We start from the raw sequence: 17967 nt of genomic DNA on the forward strand, positions 1-17967 counted from the left end.
GGGACGGAGCGGCCCGGCGCGGCGGGGTGGGGCGGCGAGGCAGGCCGGGGCGGCCATAGCGGCGCGGCAGGCCGGGGCGGCGAGGCGGGGCAGGGCGGCAAGGGCGGGGTGGCGGCACGGGTTTGGGATGAGGGAGGGAGAGAGAGGGGAGAGAGACGGATAGGGCGAGGGCGTTTTGTTAGATAGGGCACAACTCTTTGCCGTCCACTAGCAGATGGCAAAGAGTCTAGCTAACGAATGTTAGTTTGGCCACTTGTTTTGCCGCCTGCTAGCGGACGACAAAGACTCTTTGCCATCAGCTAGCGAACAACAAAGAAAGTGGCTGTTAGGTGGCCCTCGCTAGCTGCCCACCCTGCCTCTTTGCCGTCCGCTAGCAAAGGTTCTAAGCCGTCAGCTAGCTGACGACAAATATACGGCTGACGGCAAACAATTTCTTTGCCGTTAGTTTTCTTCAAGCTGATGGCAAAGACCCTTGCCATCAGCTAGCTGACGACAAAGAAACGGCTGCCGGCAAAGTTTCTGATTCCAGTAGTGTAGTCACTTCCATCGTGTTAATTTGATTCGCGTTCGCTACTTTGATAATTTGATATGTGGGTGGACCGGTGCTAGGATGCTGTTCTTATTTGAACAAACCTCCCACTTATGATTAACCCCCTCGCAAGCATTCGCAACTACGAGAAAAGTATTAAGATAAAATCTAACCATAGCATTAGACATATGAGTCCAAATCGGTCCCTTACGGAATAGCGCATAAACTAGGGTTTAAACTTCTGTCACTCTAGCAACCTATCATCTAATAACTTCTCCACAATGCATCCCCTTAGGCCCAAAGATGGTGAAGTGTCATGTAGTCGACGTTCACATAACACCACTAAGGGAATCACAACATACATATCATCAAAATATCGAACACATATCAAATTCACATGACTTCTCCCGTGACCTCAAGAACAAAAGTAACTACTCACAAATGATAATCATGCTCAAGATCAGAGGGGTATTAAATAGCATAATGGATCTGAACATATAATCTTCCACCAAATAAACCATATAGTAATCAACTACACAATGTAATCAACACCACTAGTCACCCACATGTACCAATCTGAGGTTCCGGTACAAAGATTGAGCACAAGAGATGAACTAGGGTTTGAGATGAGATGGTGTTGTTGAAGATATTGATGAAGATTGGCCTCCCAAATATGAGAGTGTTGTCGGTGATGACGATGGCTTCGATTTCCCCCTCCGGGAGGGAAGGCCCCCCGGCGGAATCGCTTCGCCGGAGAGCAAAAGTGCTCCTGCCCAAGTTCCGCCTCGAGTCGGCGGCGTTCCGTCCCGAAAATCCTGTCTTATTTTTTCTAGGTCAAAAGACCTTATATGCCGGAAGATGGGTACCAGAGGTGGGCTGGGATGCCCACTACCCATCAGGGCGCGCCCTGGTGTCTTGTGGGCACCAGGCAGCCCCCTCTGGTGGTTATTTGCTCCAATATTTATTAAATATTCCAAAATAATGCTCCATAAAATTTCAACTCATTTGGAAATGTGCATAATAGGTATATCTGACATAGCTTTTTCAGTTCCGGAATTCCAGCTGTCGGTATTCTCTCTCTTTGTGTAAACCTTGCATATTATGAGAGAAAAGGCATTAGAATTACTCCATAAAGTGTTATTGTGCATAAAAACATTATGAATAATAGTAGGAAAACATGATGCAAAATGGACGTATCACCATTCAAGCATGCAGTTCTCTCCATCACCATGCAAAATGGACGGTGGCCACATCGTTGACGGCGCTCCTGGCGTCATTCCCCTCCTTGTGGCAACGACGAGGTCAACTCCCCATGCTTCCTTCTCCCTCTATGCTCGCGTGAAAACACTAGTTTTATGTGAATGGGCGGCAGCGCCGCCATGGCGTCGTCATGTCCTTGGAGGTGCCGTCGTGGGCATTTGAGATGGAATGTGTGCGCGGTGAGTGCGTATGCTTCCTGGTGCAGAAGGTGGTGCGGTGTGGCATCTATCGCGTCGATGACGGCATGGTCTCGATGATGGACGTGTGTTGAGTGTGCGTGGGATGGTGGTTATGTTTGGTGCCGTGGGTGTGTCTATGGAAGTAGGGCTTGAGAAGGTCAATGAGTGGATCTCTCCTGAAGTTGGGATGACGCAAGATGGCAGGGCGTATTATGGAGCGGTGCGCACTGAAGACCAGTTGGCGATCTCGACTCGTCGTGGGGCAGCTTGGGGAGCTCATCTGATTAGTGATGTGTGATCATGGCACATCATCAAGTTAGTAGGTGTAGCGGCATTGATAGTTAAGAAGGTGACTTTAGATAGATCTGATTGTTCCATAAGCAAAACGGCATCTCTCCTCCTGGTGCTGCAAAGAATATAAGAATCTGTCCATCAAGACCAAGACACTCAACCACCAAATTAAAAGGCAGCAAAGCAAAGCAAAAAAGAAGGTCCCTTCTTGTTGGCTCTCCCTCTCTCTTAATCTTAATCTAATTGTCACCACCAGCTTAATCTTAATCTAATTGTTAGGACAGGCAGCCAAAATGAGCAGCATAACCCCTGGCATGGCATCACATCACATCACATGGTTGATCCCCTTGTTTGTATGCTCTGTCACTCCTCCTCACATACTTCCATTTAAGTACATTACAGGACTGCCTGTCCTCTTTGTCTACTCCTACACTGCAGTACAGTAGAGTGAAATTAACGGAATCCAAAGCTCTTAGGCTGTTGGGTAGCCGATCTAGAAACAATTAGAAAAATGTTTCATTATCTTAGAATAATAGACGTTTCTTTTTAGTCTGCATATAAGATTTGGTCAAAATCAAACTTAGAGCCATAATAAATCCGCCGAAAATCACAGCTTGATTCCTTTCCTCTCTCTGTTGACATGGACAGCCTCCATTTCCATTCCTTTTCTTGCCACCAAACCAAACCAAAGCAAGCAGCTTTCGCGCACTAACCACAGCACAAGCACACTGCTCCTCCCCTCCCCACATTTTATTTATTTATTTATCTATCTATTTATTTTACCCCTCCTGTCTGCGTCTGCTAGTCCAGCCAATCCATTCTCTGTAACTGTTCCTTCCTAGGAGAGAGGGAGAGGGAGGGAGCACAAGGAAGGATTTCTCCCACAGTTGTTGAATTTTCTTCTTGCTTGTCCCAAATCCCTACCTGCCTGCCGCATTTGCTCTTGCTCCCGGATTCCAGCGCCCCCATCCAGCCAAATTCCTACTTCTTCTTGTGCATTTCTGGTCCAGATCTTTGGCTGCCGCAAGATCTGAAGAATCACCCCATCGACGGCGACGGTGATGAGGCCGGAGGCGAGGCTCGATTCGGCGGCGTTCCAGCTCACCCCCACCCGCACCAGGTAATCCCGGCCACTCAAGCTCAACCTCCCAATTCCCCATACCATCAGGGGCGGATCTGCCCGCCAAACCAAATTCCCCATCTTTGCTGTCGCGCCGCCACAAAAGATGAAGGGAATGCCCAAAGCTCTGCTCTTTCTGCTACATACAGGTGGTAGATCCAGGAGATGGATACCATTTATACCTATTGCTGAATTTGTCTTCTGCTGGTTACTCAAGCTTACTGATTTTATTGGCATCTGCAACAATTTCTTGTGTGTGTGTGTGGCGGTAACAGTAGCATTACAAAGAAGGAATTTTTATGCTTGTTCCCTCATTCCTCATTTTTTCTAGGTGTGATTTGGTTGTGGTGTCCAATGGGAGGAAGGAGAAGATCGCCTCCGGCCTGCTCAACCCCTTCGTCGCCCACCTCAAGGTCGCCCAGGAGCAGATCGCCAAGGGAGGCTACACCATCCTGCTCCAGCCGGATCCGGGTGCCGACGCGCCATGGTTCACCAGGGGCACCATCCAGAGGTTCGTCCGGTTCGTGAGCACGCCGGAGGTCCTGGAGCGGGTCACCACCATCGAGTCCGAGATACTGCAGCTCCACGACGCCATCGCTGTCCAGAACAATGCAAATATTGGCCTCAAATCTGTAAGTGCACGATTATGATTATCATCTGTAATGTAATGTGTACCTGTTTGCTTGTTTGTTGAGAGTAATAATAATAGCACAACAGTGACATGTTTGTGTTTGGGATTTGCCAGGCAGACGCCCATAATGTGGACTCCTCCATGGAAGGTACCATTCTACTACCGACTTCATTTCTACCAAGAAATCTTCGGCAATGCTTATTCGTAACCGGAAATGCAGATACTTCTGTTTTAGAATCTATCATTCATTCTAGAATTTGGTGCGGTGTACCATCAGTCACACCTGTTGAGTTAGTCGGTTAGGGAGCACATGGTAGTGGACAGCTCAAAAGTATTTTTATGTTTGATGCATGGCCTATCTTGTTTTGTGTTTATACATTCTGTTCTGTTTTACCTAACTTATATTGGAGGCTGAATATTCTATAAGATGGATTCTAACCATCCTTAAGTGCACAAGTTTTCAGGACAATCTGCAACTGCATAAAAAAGTTCAGTGGGAATCATATATGTTTTCTGATGATAGATTGATCTGTACTGAAACATGATTTTACATCCCGTGTTCCGTCGATAAATATACCTGGCATGTCCCTTTACAGGTAGCAAGACAAGTTATGATCCTGATGGTGATAAGGCACTCGTCCTGTACAAGGTATGGCTGTGTCGATAGGTAATAAAACTGTTTTTTCACCATGTGAATGCGTCGTGGTAAGAGGGGCTTACAACTCTCATATTTTTGACAGCCTGACACGCATCCAGCATCTCCCCTGCAGAATGACACTGGAGCGCATGAGGAGCATTCAAAGTATTTATATGCATAAGCCCCCTTTTTCACCATGTTGTTTTTCGTTTCATTTCCCACATTCTTTTCTTGTTTATATGAAAAAACTACTGTCTTATTTTTTGTTTTGTTTCCTATGCTTTTATCTAATGAACATTTAATTTCTCACACTCATTCTACAGTCAAATTCAGCTCCTTGATTACCTTATCTGCACTTCTTTGGGATGATGTCTTATGCGTGAATGTTTTTTTTTAACAATGTTTTGCAGAGTTCAGCTTCTCAGAGTGCTGGAGACTCGCAAGACTGTCTTACGTAAAGAGCAGGCTATGGCCTTTGCACGTGCTGTAGCTGCTGGGTTTGATATAGACAACCTGATATATTTGATCTCGTTCGCAGAGCGTTTTGGTGCTTCACGCTTGATGTAAGTATGGCCTTCTAATGAACCAAGTAGTATCATGCTTGATGTATCGGATCTTTCCTCTGGATATGGCTTATATTCCTCTAGATGATGTGAACCTGAGGCTGCTGATTAATTTGTGCCGATTCCATACGAGAACTGCATAATTTATTGCATTCCATTCTGATGCTAATTATACAGTCTTGTTGAATGCTGTTGCAATGCACAAGTAGCTTAAGCAATTTCTGTGAGTGCATAAGTATCAAATCTGTAGCGCTAACTACGTGGATGTTCACTATCAATTAATAGGAAGGCATGCACACAGTTCATTGATTTGTGGAGGCAAAAACATGAAACTGGACAGTGGATTGATGTTGAACCTGAAGCAATGTCTGCACGCTCTGAATTTCCTCCCTTCAATGCTGCTGGCATTATGTTAATGGGAGATAAGGAAACAATGTCTGTCTCTAATGGAGATACAAATGGCGAAGATGCTGCTAAAGCTGGTATGTTGGTGCCATGACTTAACTTACTTTCCAAATGCGCACAAGAACCCTTTATTTTGTATTTGTACTTTCCAAATGCTCACAAGAATTGTTTACTTTATTTCTTCCATAGCCTATGCCAATGTTTTATTTTGACTTTTCCGTTATCTGAAAATTGTGACCCAAATTGTTCCTAATATATTGCTGCCTTCTGCTTATTTTTACACGGCAATTTTTCTTCCAATTTGAAATGGCCCTTTTGCCTGGTTATTATTGCGCAGGAATGTTGAATTTGTACCCTTTTTTGTCAATCTGCATACGCAATGGATTCATGTTTTGCCTTTTCTTTTTTACTGTGAGATAGAACTTGGATCCGAGGACTCATTTCTCTGTTGCTTGACAGATCATAGGACACCTCAGCACCCAGGAGCTCCCCATCATGGTCCATATCAATCAGGATATCCACCATGGGCAATGCATCCTCCTTACCCCATGCAAGGCATGCCACCATACTACCCTGGGGCGAACCCATATTACCCTCCTCCCTACCCCCCAACGGATGATCCCAGGTACAACCGTTCAGAAAGGAGACTATCAAGGAGGCACTCAGCAGATAGCAAGGACTTTGACAACTCCGATGATGAAAGTGATGACCAAAGTGGTTCAGAGAGGGAGAGCTCTCATGGCCGCAAGTCGAGTAAAAAGGGCAATCGCTCGGGCAAGAAGAAATCTAATGTAATTGTCATACGCAATGTAAATGTAACATCAAGGAAGAAGCATGGGTCATCAGAGAGTGAGTCGCAATCAGGCTCTGATGTGGCATCAGAAGATAGTGACGATTCACACAGAAAATCCAGCAAGAGGAATCATCATAAGCGCTCAAGCTCGAAGAAAAAAGGGGATAAAAAAACCACTGCTGAGTCTGAAGATGAGTATACAAAGGATGGAATGTCTAATGGGCAGCAAGATGGAGATCAAGGAAACTGGAACGCGTTCCAGAATTTCTTGCTCAGAGATGAAGAGAAGACAAGAGATCATAATGACGGGGACATGTTCGCCAGTGAAAGAGAAGCAGCACCACCTAGGAGGAAAGAGACCACACGAAGTATTGATGATCCTATTCTTTTATCAGAGCGAGGCTCTGCTGATGTCAATGAGCGGCATGCGATGTCTTTCAGTTCAGCCAACGGGAGACTTAGGGCCAGGCAGATGATGTCTGGTGATGAACTTATGATGTCTGCGGAAGGTCGGAGCTTTGTGGATGGTGGCATGAAGGAGATAGAAGCTGGAGGTGGGGGATACAGAAGAGGGGCAAATGATGACTTCATGGTTTATGGACATGACAACTCAATGGACAGGAGGAGCTCCTTGGACCCCCTTGCCGAGGCGCATTACAAGAGACCCACTCCTCTAGAGGAAAAGAAGAATGTGCACAGTATGGGCGATGAGTCCTTCATGATACCTGTTACCTCCAACTCACAGGATAATCTTGGAGCAGCCGGCCGTACTGCCATTGACATAGATGCCGAGCTTGGCTCAAGTGTTCAGAAAACATCAGATGCTAAGGCTGGAGCTGAACTTTTCTATGAGCCAGATGAGTTGATTCCAGAGCGTGGATTTGAAGATGTTTCATTTGGATATGACCCATCAATGGACTATGACAGCCACATGCAGATTCAGCGTGATGTCAGCGTTGAAGATGCAAATGCAGAGGACTTATCCGTTTGTGTTGAGGGTGAAGAAAAGATGCCGGGGAAAGATAAGAAGCTTAGAGGTTCACAGGAGGGCTTGGATAAAAGAAGGAAGGATGCCTCTGCAAGGAGATTATCAGCGCCCAAAGGCCCACTAACCGATGCTCAGAAACGCGCGCAAAACCTACGGGCTTACAAAGCGGGCCTTCAAAAGGAAAAGAAGGAGCTGGTATTGATGTTTTACTTTTATACTTAAACAGTTTATTCTTTTCTTCTGGTTTTAAGTGCAGTAATACCCTGTGATGTGTGCCCCACATGACTTTATTTACTCTTTTTTAACATCCTCACTGCATATTTTAAATGACCCAATTGAATCCATATACAACAGAGTGCTTTAGTATTATCTATCTCCTTTTGGTGTCACATATATCAAATGCCATTTTCGCATCATTGTTTCCTACCCCTGTTAACTGTATATTTTTCATATGTGTCAATAGAGTAGAAGACCACCATGTAGAAGCAAATAATAGGGCGAATAATGTGGTGGAGAATGTCATTTGTTTGCATCAGCAGAATCACAGTTTTGAGCAGGAAACATTTGCTCAAACCGCTGATGATTTTTTGTTGTTGTAAATAAATAATTTCAGGAAGCGGAGCAGATGAAACGGCTGGAAAGGCTTAAGCAAGAGAGGGAAAAGAGGATTGCTGCCAGAAGCGGCGCATCGAATCCCCAGAAAACAGCAGCTAAAGCAAGCACGGTGAGCAAGTCAACCTCATCCTTGGCTGAGATGAAAAAGGAGAAAAGTGGCGGCGGCGGCACAACCGAATCGTTGATTGAGCGATTGAAAAAGCTTGCTCAACCTAAAACCAATGCTTCAACTTTGAATCCCAAGTCAGCGACCGCGGACCACCCACGGAGAAGAAGCTTGCCGCAATAATGTCCCTGTGCTTTGGGGAGTATTTATTTAGTTTTTTTGATTGATTGATGAGGCCAACAATTCGATTTGTATTGATTTAAAAAGTTTGGTCGGTTGATTTCTAGTACATACCTGTGTTTGTTTGTAAGCAGTTTGTATAATCCGGCCTTTATTACATTGTATTGTATTACAATCTACACATTATTAACTCAGGTATATACTTGTGGATCGGACATATTGTGTACTAGTTCTGGTGTATATACGTACAATCGTATATGTATGCTGTAGAATGACTTGCATGAATGTATGCGGATCAGCTGAATTGATTTATGGATAGATTCTCTGTGTTTTTTCCCCATAAAGGATTTTTTTTTGGGAGGAAAACGAGAGTTTTCATTGAGCAAGAGCATCCGAATTTACATTATCCATTACAAGTAACTGTTCAAAGAAATCCAGGTAATTGTTAGTGATTGTTACTGCTAAGTTTATGCTTGTGTTTTTGTTTATAGTATTATATTATGCTTAGACAGCACAGTAGCAGCTTGTTTTGTTGAAAATTTGAAATACAGGAAGAAAAGCCGGTGAACCAACCTTGTCAGTACAAGCAAACCTAGCTAATATAGATTAGGATGGAAGAATAAAATCGCAAGACAGAATCTAAAATCATTATATGAATTTGTGTACTACTTCCTCCATCCCAAAATAAGCGTCTTAACTTCAGTACGTACAAAGTTGAGACACTTATTTGGGATGAAGTATATGAAAGTTGTAGCGGCTGTTGTCGTCCTAGAGAGCAAAGCAAGTTTGGCTTGATGAGGAGGTTGGGGGTCGAACAATGTCCCATGGTGTGCGGTGGTGGGGAGCGCGCGGTGCCATGCCCCACTCGCGGTGGTAGGAAGTGGGTAAATAGATGCAGATCATCAGTACTCAACCGTGCAGGAAGTAGACAAAAAAATAGTTGAGTCTGGGAAATAGAGAGGTTGACAAAAAAAAGATGCAGATCATCAGTGCAGGAAGTGGGTAATCATAAAAGTTCATTTTAGATATTTATAAATATGAGCCCACGGTTGAGTACGAGAAATAGAGGTCTTGTGACGAATTGGTCTCGGACGAATATTGGCCAGGATCCATAAACATACAGTGCCAGTTTTTGAGATTTCAAGGTGAGTGTTTGATTCAGACTTCGAATATGAAATTAAGAGTTAATTTTAGACTTTTTTCCTGTTCAGAGGGATGACTGGGTGGTGGCAGGCAGAGCGGAGAGATCATGCTGGACTGATTCAATTTTTTTTCCTGCTGATACTATGTCTCGCCTGTAGCAAGGAAAAGGGCAAGTTCGCCCACGCACACCCCTAAATGCGCCAAGCTCGACAACACAACGTATTTTTTTTCTTCATTTTTTTCTATATATATATATATATATTAAAAATGGTCTAAATGTGTATGCATTTTGGAAAATATGTTAAAGTGTTACATAACTTGGTTCAAATAAAAAACAAATTTGTCAATGAAGTTTTCTCATATTTTACAAAATGTTAATTAAATTTATAAAAATAGTGTTTACAATTTTTATCTCTAATTGTTCATTTAATTTTAAAAATATTCATGTATATTTTAAAAGGTTAATGTATATAAAAAGTATTCACACATTATCAAATAATGTTCACTTTATCATGTATTTCAAAATATATTCACGCAATATCAAATGATGCTCATTTAAATTAAATGTTTCTAGCTGCTATTTAAATACTCTTGGCCTGTGTATAGCTGGTTCATTTATCCTGTCTACAAGGACTGATCAAAATCATTAGGCTTAATTTAGGGCAGGGTTGAGCTATACGAGGAAGTATCTGGTGCACCGGTGCTTGTGGTGCTACAGGTGCAGCAAACTTCCTTAGCAAATTTTTAAATGTTCAACAAAATATAAATTTTTTTAGCACATTCACATAACATTAACGCATGTTGTTAAAAAGTTCAAATCAAAATTCGAAACATAGCTTGAGATACAAAAATGACAAATTCGACACTGAATAGTACATAACACAAATTGTGGATTTAAATTTGGCCCATTATCACATTGATGTCAAATTTGTCATTTTTGTAACTCGAGCAATGTTTTGAATTTTGATTCGAAATTTGTGACAACATACACTGATGTTATGCCAATGTGCTAGATTTGTTTCAGTTTTTTTGGAACATTTTAAAATGTGCTAATGTGTTTGGTACACCGGTAGCACCACAAGCACCGGTGCACCAGATACGTTCTCAGAGCTATATAGATCACTGTGCATCTGACTATCATTGTCACAAATTGGGCATTTTTTGGATGAGACTGGGCTTGATTACTGTAAGAATGCAGCTTCTCAGTCCTTCTCCCTGTTGGTGCCATTCCGCAAGAATAAGGTTGTCGTTCTTTGAGTATTTAGTTGTTTCAATGAGGCAAACTATTTGTTTTGTATTAATTAATTTTTTAGTCTGTTGATTTCTAGGACATACACATGCATGCATGCACAAGACATATATACATGCACAAGACACTTGTGTTGTTGTTTGTAAGCAGTCTGTATAACCTTTTGTATTGTATTACAGTCTACACATTAACTCTCGTATATACTTGTGGATCGGATGTATTGATCCATAAGGCAGCAGAAGTGATCAAATTAATAACATCAAAGCGTTTTTTTTAACTTTCCAGAAGGAAAGCCTAAAGCAGCCAGCAAAAGGAGCTGGGGGCAAGAATATCAATACTCTCTGCCATCACAGCCCACAACTGTCTAGCAACAATGCATTCAAAAAATAAGTGTTGAATACTCTCAGGTTCATTACAAAAGACACATGAAACATCATCAACATGTCTACGCTTAGACAAGTTATCCCTAGTCAAAGTTTTGTTGTGAACGATAAGCCGCAGAAAAACATGAATGTGATTTTCCAGATATAATATTTTAGTTGACAGGAGACCCCCCCCCCCCCCCCCCCCCCCCCAAAGTTTATCATTCTATAAACATATTTCACTGAAAATTTACCAGATGCTTCTAACTCCCAAACAGGTTGATCCTTCTCACTCGTTATAGAAAAGTTTTTAACAAGATTCACTAGCTCAAACCATCTGGTAAGCATTCTCTCATCAAAACATCTTCTAAAAGTGAGATGTAACTCCACTCCATCCCAAACGTGAGCAATGGAGGCATCTTGTTGTTAACATATCTCAGAGAGATCCCAGAACAGTCTTAAGAGAGCAGCTTCCCAACCATTTATCATGCCAGAAGGCCACACTTTGTCCATTCCGAGGAATTCATCTATCAAACACTTTGCAGCAGCAAAAGCCCAAGTGACAATTTTCTAGAATGGAGAACCATGCATTCACCGGTTTAACCCATAGTACATTAGGGTTATTTGCAACATATTTAAAGCATAGAGTTTACTTCCAGTCACTGTCTCTCTCATCAAAGAATCTTTTACTCCAAGAAGCAAGCAAGCTATATTAAATTCTCTAAGATTAGGAACCGGTTTGCCCACATGTGGAACGAAAGTGCCCACACAAGTTTCACCTATGTTTCGAACAATTTTTCATTTTCTCTCCCTCCTTTGCTCTATGGTCACCTTGCAGACGAGACAAACACCTATTGATCCTGGTAATTCTAGACGTCAAACTTTGGGTTGGAGACTTTCTCAGTGCCGCTTTTATCAGTATTTGATCCTCGATCTGTTCCGGCTCCGAGCAGCAGTTGTTCCGTCAAGGTAGCTAAACATCCGGGCGCCTTTGATCTGAGGAAGTACTTGGGCTTTCCAGAGGAGAAAGTTGCCCCTGGTGAGGCGCTCCGTGACTTGCTGGTGTTTCGCTAAAAATAAACGTCCCGCGGGGCAGGGGAATTTCCTAATGGCGTAACGATAAAATAAATCACGGTCGTGCCAGAATACAATCATATACAAATAAATAAAGAGAGAGTAACACATAGGAAACATTACTTTATTAATTCTTTATCAAATACAAAGTACAGTTTCCCACCGACTACAAATATTGCACCTTCAATGAAATCTGACTGAATTGGCCATTGTGTAGTTGCAGGTCCCGAAGCCTCGTAAGACAATCCGGTTAATAACATCCGCAGGGCAATCCACAGAACACCTCCGATTAAGCTGCGCTTGATGGTCGTCATCTTATAACCTGAAATATTCTCCAAGATATGGATCCCCAAGATATATGTGGCACGTGTGGCCATGTGGTGACATGCCAAAGCCTCGCCGGTCTTTGGAGTACAATATCCGGCCTCGTCGGCATAGGGTTCATGACAAAGTCTCAAGGTGAATGTTCGGCCTCATCGGCCGTGAAGAATGGATGTCCTGCCTCGTCGGCCAGGACATGTGAATAACTTCCGGCCTCGTCGGTCACGGAAAGTAAAAGTCTCCCAACCTTGTCGGTCAAGGAAATAATGTGTAGCCTCGTCGACCAAGACTAATGTGTGGTTTTTGGCCTTGTTGGTCACGAAAAAAGGATAATATTACGAGACTTTGCAACAAATGCCTGGCCGGGGGGGGGGGGGGGGGCATGGGTCCCCTTTGCCCATATTTAGCAAATATGAAAGTTGTCACAAAAGGGAGGCATTGCCCTCATATATCGAGTACATATCACCCTCATAAAGTTACCAGGTAGTTGAGTGCAAGACTATGGCCGCCAGGATGGTGAGGAGCACCACAATGATCCACTAGCACATGGTACGTAGAGCGTCCTTCCAGCCAGTGCCGAGAGAAGTACCACAGAAGGTAGAAGGTGCCGGCTGTTTTGGCCTCCGTTGTCGGGCATTGTGTTGCCCAACGACCTAACTCGCTCTGCAGTAATACCCTGTGATGTGTGCCCCACATGACTTAAATGTACTCCTGAAAAGCTTTTTGGCCTGTTGATTTTGTTGACTGATGAGGGCAACAATTCGGTTTGTATTGATTAAATTTTTTGGCCTGTTGATTTCTAGTACATAATCTACACATTGTTGTATATTACGACGGAGTTGTTTGTAAGCAGTTTGTTTGTATAATCTGTCATTTGCATTGTATTACAATCTACACATCAACTCTAGCATATACTTGTGGATTGGACATATTGATCTGAAAAGCTGTGTACTAGTTCTGGTGTATATACGTATGATCGTATATATACGCCGAGGAATGACTTGCATGAATATCTGTGGATCAGCCGAATCGGTTTATGGGTATATTCTCTCTTTTTTTTTCTCTTCAAATTCCCATAGTGTTGATACATCCTTTTTAGGGGAAAATGAGAGTTTTTATTCAACAAGAGAATCCAATCACTGCCACAAATTTTGGTACAAGTGCTGCAAATTTGCAGCGTCTCTTAGCGGCTGCCACAAAACCACATGGATGCAGAAACTGGATCACGTCACCGCGACCCTTCGCATCGGGATGCCCTTGCCCGTCAAATCCGGTCCGCATTGGATCCATGCGTGAGGGGGCGGAAGAGACCTGCTGCCGCTGACGTTGGCCGGGCTTCACCCGGTCACGCCCTCTAGCGGCGGCAGGGGAGGAAAAATGGGAGAGATTTTCACTTCCAGGCCTTTGCGCCAACTAAGGATGCATACCGCCATTTTAGTATGAGTACCAAGATAAACATATCCTCGATTTTCTTAAATGAGTATCAAGATATTTCTTGATGAGTGATTCCACCGCACACCAAGCTTGATCGTCAATAAATAAGGAAAAATCCTTGTGCATCACCTGTCAATTCTTGGAATTGAACTCGGATCGTTAGGCTATACAACCACATACCCAACGATTGAGCCAAGACTCTCTCTCCCAAAAAAAAAGGGAGAGATTTTCACTTCCCAGCCACTACACCAACTGAGGATGCATACATCCATTTTAGCATGAGTAACAAGATAAACATGATCCTCATAGTTTTTTAAATAAGTATCAAGATATTCCTTGATAAGTGGTTCCACCACACACCAAGCTTAATCATCGATAAATGGGAAAAACCCATGTACATCACCTGTCAATTCTAAAAATTGAACTCGAGTCATTAGGCTGCACAACTGCATAGCCAACTACTGAACCAAGGCTCTACTCTTACATATATCAACCTCTGGGCCAGACCCACTGGAAGCACTCAATTTGGAAGCACTCAATTTGGTCATCTCCAGCGATCTAGGCTCAGGCGAAGCAAAAGAGCGCACGTGGGTGGCTCCAACAATGTAACCTCGTGCTGCTGTCAGATATTACGTGGTGTACTTGAGGTTGCACGTGATTTGTTGGTTTAATTCGTAATCTCCTCCACTTATTAGTCATATCTATTGTGCACAACAGTGCTTCAACACGAGATAAGGTCTAAAAAAGAAGCACATCGATGTTGTGGTTTCATTCAGGTGATCGATTCATTGTTTTGTTCATCAAATGTTTAATTTTGTGTTCATGTTTGAAGCTATATTTGTTGAGTAAATAGGCAATTTTTTGACTAATTTAATCCATAAATAAATCAGCACCATGGCATTGACACGACATACTAATTCTGATCTAGACAAACACGTACTATGCAAATAGTAAACACATCTACACATAATGCTAGTACTGCTAATAAAAAAATAAACAGGAGCGGGATAAACGTGTTATACCTTTTAGTAGGCCAGACAGAAGCCGCCGCCGCGGCAACAGTAGCGTCCTCAACGGCCTTCTTGTCGGCCTCGAGCTTCTCCGTGGCGAGACGGTCGGCTTCGGTCTGAGAGATGGTGATGACGAAGACGACCACATACGTAGAGGAAGTAGCGGATCGGATGCGAGCAGTCGCGTGGTCGCTTCCCAAAAACCTAATCGCCCCTCTCCCGTACAGGATCCGGAGAGGCGGGGTTTCAGAGACCTACTCTCCCGTCGACCGTGTACGTGGCAGATGGGATGGAGTCATCGGCGGCAGCTGCAGCAGAGGAACGACGGTGGGTGGTGCGCGTGGAACAGATGTGATCTGTTCGTGGCGTCTAGGGTTAGTAGACACCTCACACTTATATAGACGCAACCGCGTGGAAAGATGTGCAGGAGTGGGATAAATGTGTTATACCCTCTAGTAGGCCAGGCAGAAGCCGCCGCCGCGGCAGCAATAGCGTCCTCAGTGGCCTTCTTGTCGGCCTTGAGCTTCTCGACAGCGAGACGGTCGGCTTCAGTCCGAGACATGGTGATGACGAAGACGACGCAAACGTAGAGGAAGTAGCGGATCAGAGACGAGCAGTTGCGTGGTCGCTTCCCAAAAACCTAATCGCCCCTCTCCCCGTATAGGATCCGGAGAGACGGGGTGTTGGATACCTGCTCTCCCGTCGACCGTGTACGTGGCAGACGGGATGGAGTCACCAGCGGCAACAGCGCGTCGTGGTGAGACGGGCGGCGGAGGAGGAGTGCGCGAGGGCCTCTTCTCTTCTCAAGCTCCAATAACATGTGGAAAAGAATCCCTTATAAGGAGGTCCAACTTCTCTCAAACTTCCAGGGTGGGACTAAACTTCCCACTACACCTAGTGCCAATTAAACCCACATGTGCCCTTATAGATCTTCAGAAATTGTTATACGGGCCTAAAGCCCACCCCATATTTCAACAACATTGAATGAATTTTGCCAAAGTCATCACGCGCGGTCGACCATTTGAAATTTGCTTTGTCCAGTAGCTTCATCTTGCACTTTCACATGACTTCCGTGTTGTACCTTTTTTGTTTCGACGACCATAGACAAGTAGATTTATATTTCGTTCCTCTCGGCCTGCTCTCATGAGTCCTGCTGCACTGGTGTCACTGCCGGCGTCGTTACTCTCGGCCTCCTCTCCTGCGTCCCCCTACATTGACGACACCGTTGGCGTTGTTCCTCCCGGCCTCTCTCCCGCATCCAACTACACTGGCGCTGTCGCCGATGTCGTTCCTCTCTACATCCTGTTCCGCGTCCCACTACACTGGCATCGCAGGTGTCGTAGTTCCTCTCGCCCCCTCTCCCACATTCTACTACATTGCCGCCCTCGTCGATCGGCATCGCAACCTCCTCTTCCGTTTCCTACTACACTGACGCCGCCATGACGTGCGCACTGTATTTATCCTCACCGTCATCTGCCTCGGCACCCTCCTTCTTGTCCCTTCTCATGGATTTTCTCTGTGGCGACGGTGCTAGCAAGTGGTTCGCCATGCCGCCGATGAGATAGCTTGCCCGCGACTCTGTGCTCATTGCATCGGACGCGGGGCTGCAATCACCATCCACGAGGCACTCTAGTGTAACTCTGTGTGTCATGTGTATCTGCTAAGTCTTAACCATGTCCAATGTATACAATCAAACACGCGCAGTGCATCAGCCCTACCAATGCAGGCCACTAAACGCCAGACAGAAATTGCTTCCCCAATGACGCCAAACTATGTGTAGCCTATCAAACTATATGCATAATTTTTACCCTGCATCTGCTCAGTCAGGCCCAATTAGGACACGTATGCAAAGTAAAAAATGATGCAGGCAACCGAACAAGCCCTTGATGTATGGATGAATTAAAGCACAATATAAAACAAGGAGAGACAGCACTCCAAGAGGGCAAGGAATAATAGAAGTTGCCACACACCACCAGCTTGGAGATCACGTCTTTCCCGATACACAATCTCTACTCCTAATTGAGCAGTTGGTGAATAGTCTCCACGGTTTATTTTCGCTGGGTTTTTTCGTCTCTCCTCCCACCACCCCTCCCATCCTGGTCCATCGGTTTATTTTTCTCTCCACTCTTTATTACAACCAGGACTTTCCTAACTATAACAAAACACGGATCTAACTTCCTTAAATTATTCATATCAATCGATTCCTTTTATTGGTTCAATTTGTCTTAGGAAACAATAACAATTTTTTAAGAAACAAATAATAGATTTGAATCTAACTTTCCTAACTTATCTAAATCAATCGATTTCACTCATTAGTGAAATTTGTTTTAGGAAACAAATAACAGACACGTCACAAACTTTCCCCCCAATAAATAGTTTCTTAACATTTGCAAACTTTCCTAATCAGACACGTCACAGACGGGCAAGTACTGATGTCATGTTACCAAACAATAAAACCCCATTTGCATAGAAATCAGTTCAAAATCCTAACTTTCCTAAATTTTTACCTTTCCTTGATAACATCCAATATTTCCTATGTTTCCCACCCATTGAAGGAAATCACCCCTCCATCGATATTAGCATTTTTTGGAATGAGATCTCCGGGTTATGAAATTTTTGCGATTCTTTCCAATTATGACCTCTCCTTCCGCCCAGCTCCTTCTTGCATAATCACCTCCACCACAGCCAGCTGACGCCACCCTAGACCTCTTGCCTCTCCACACCTTCTCCGCCACCTCCTCCTCGTACTCCGTTGACAATCCCTCCGCCACATTTGTCCACGGCGGTGTCGAGGGCATGGCGCAACAGCGTACCAGTGGTAGAGCAGCGCATAGCAGCAGGAAGAAGCACGCAGCAGGTGAGGCGAGCGGCGGACGGTGGAGGGCAGAGATGCGGCCGGCGTGGCTGAGGGGGCGGCCGGCAGAAGATGGCCGCGACAGGAGGCGGCGCGAGGTGAGCGAAGGGATAGGCGGCACCAGACGGGGCGAGCGCAACCAGCGAGAGTGTGACGCGCGACCAGGGTGTGCATCGCGAGGGGCACAGTGGTGCGGTGGCTGTGGCAAGCGTGATGGCAATGG

The 17967-nt window shown here is 44.5% G+C and overlaps 1 protein-coding gene across 1 annotated transcript; it reads left to right on the forward strand.

The window, feature by feature from the left end:
• The first annotated feature begins 2932 nt into the window (after positions 1 to 2932).
• Positions 2933 to 8514, forward strand: LOC123114503 (COP1-interacting protein 7). Its single transcript, XM_044535995.1, has 9 exons — positions 2933 to 3379; positions 3711 to 4011; positions 4125 to 4158; positions 4607 to 4659; positions 4751 to 4812; positions 5058 to 5210; positions 5496 to 5692; positions 6075 to 7591; positions 8010 to 8514. Exons 1-9 carry the CDS (start codon positions 3321 to 3323, stop codon positions 8298 to 8300), a joined length of 2667 nt encoding a protein of 888 aa, XP_044391930.1. The 5' UTR covers positions 2933 to 3320; the 3' UTR covers positions 8301 to 8514.
• The last annotated feature ends 9453 nt before the right edge of the window (positions 8515 to 17967 follow it).

Source organism: Triticum aestivum, chromosome 5B (genome assembly GCF_018294505.1).
Source record: "Triticum aestivum cultivar Chinese Spring chromosome 5B, IWGSC CS RefSeq v2.1, whole genome shotgun sequence".
Classification (NCBI taxonomy): Eukaryota; Viridiplantae; Streptophyta; class Magnoliopsida; order Poales; family Poaceae; genus Triticum; species Triticum aestivum.

Excerpts from the sequence above, each read along its gene's own strand:
- LOC123114503 (XM_044535995.1), top strand. The coding sequence starts at position 3,321 with ATGAGGCCGGAGGCGAGGCTCGATTCGGCGGCGTTCCAGCTCACCCCC. Across the intron at positions 3,380-3,710 it reads CTCACCCCCACCCGCACCAG|GTGTGATTTGGTTGTGGTGT; the intron begins GTAATCCCGGCC and ends CATTTTTTCTAG. Across the intron at positions 7,592-8,009 it reads AAAAGGAAAAGAAGGAGCTG|GAAGCGGAGCAGATGAAACG; the intron begins GTATTGATGTTT and ends AAATAATTTCAG.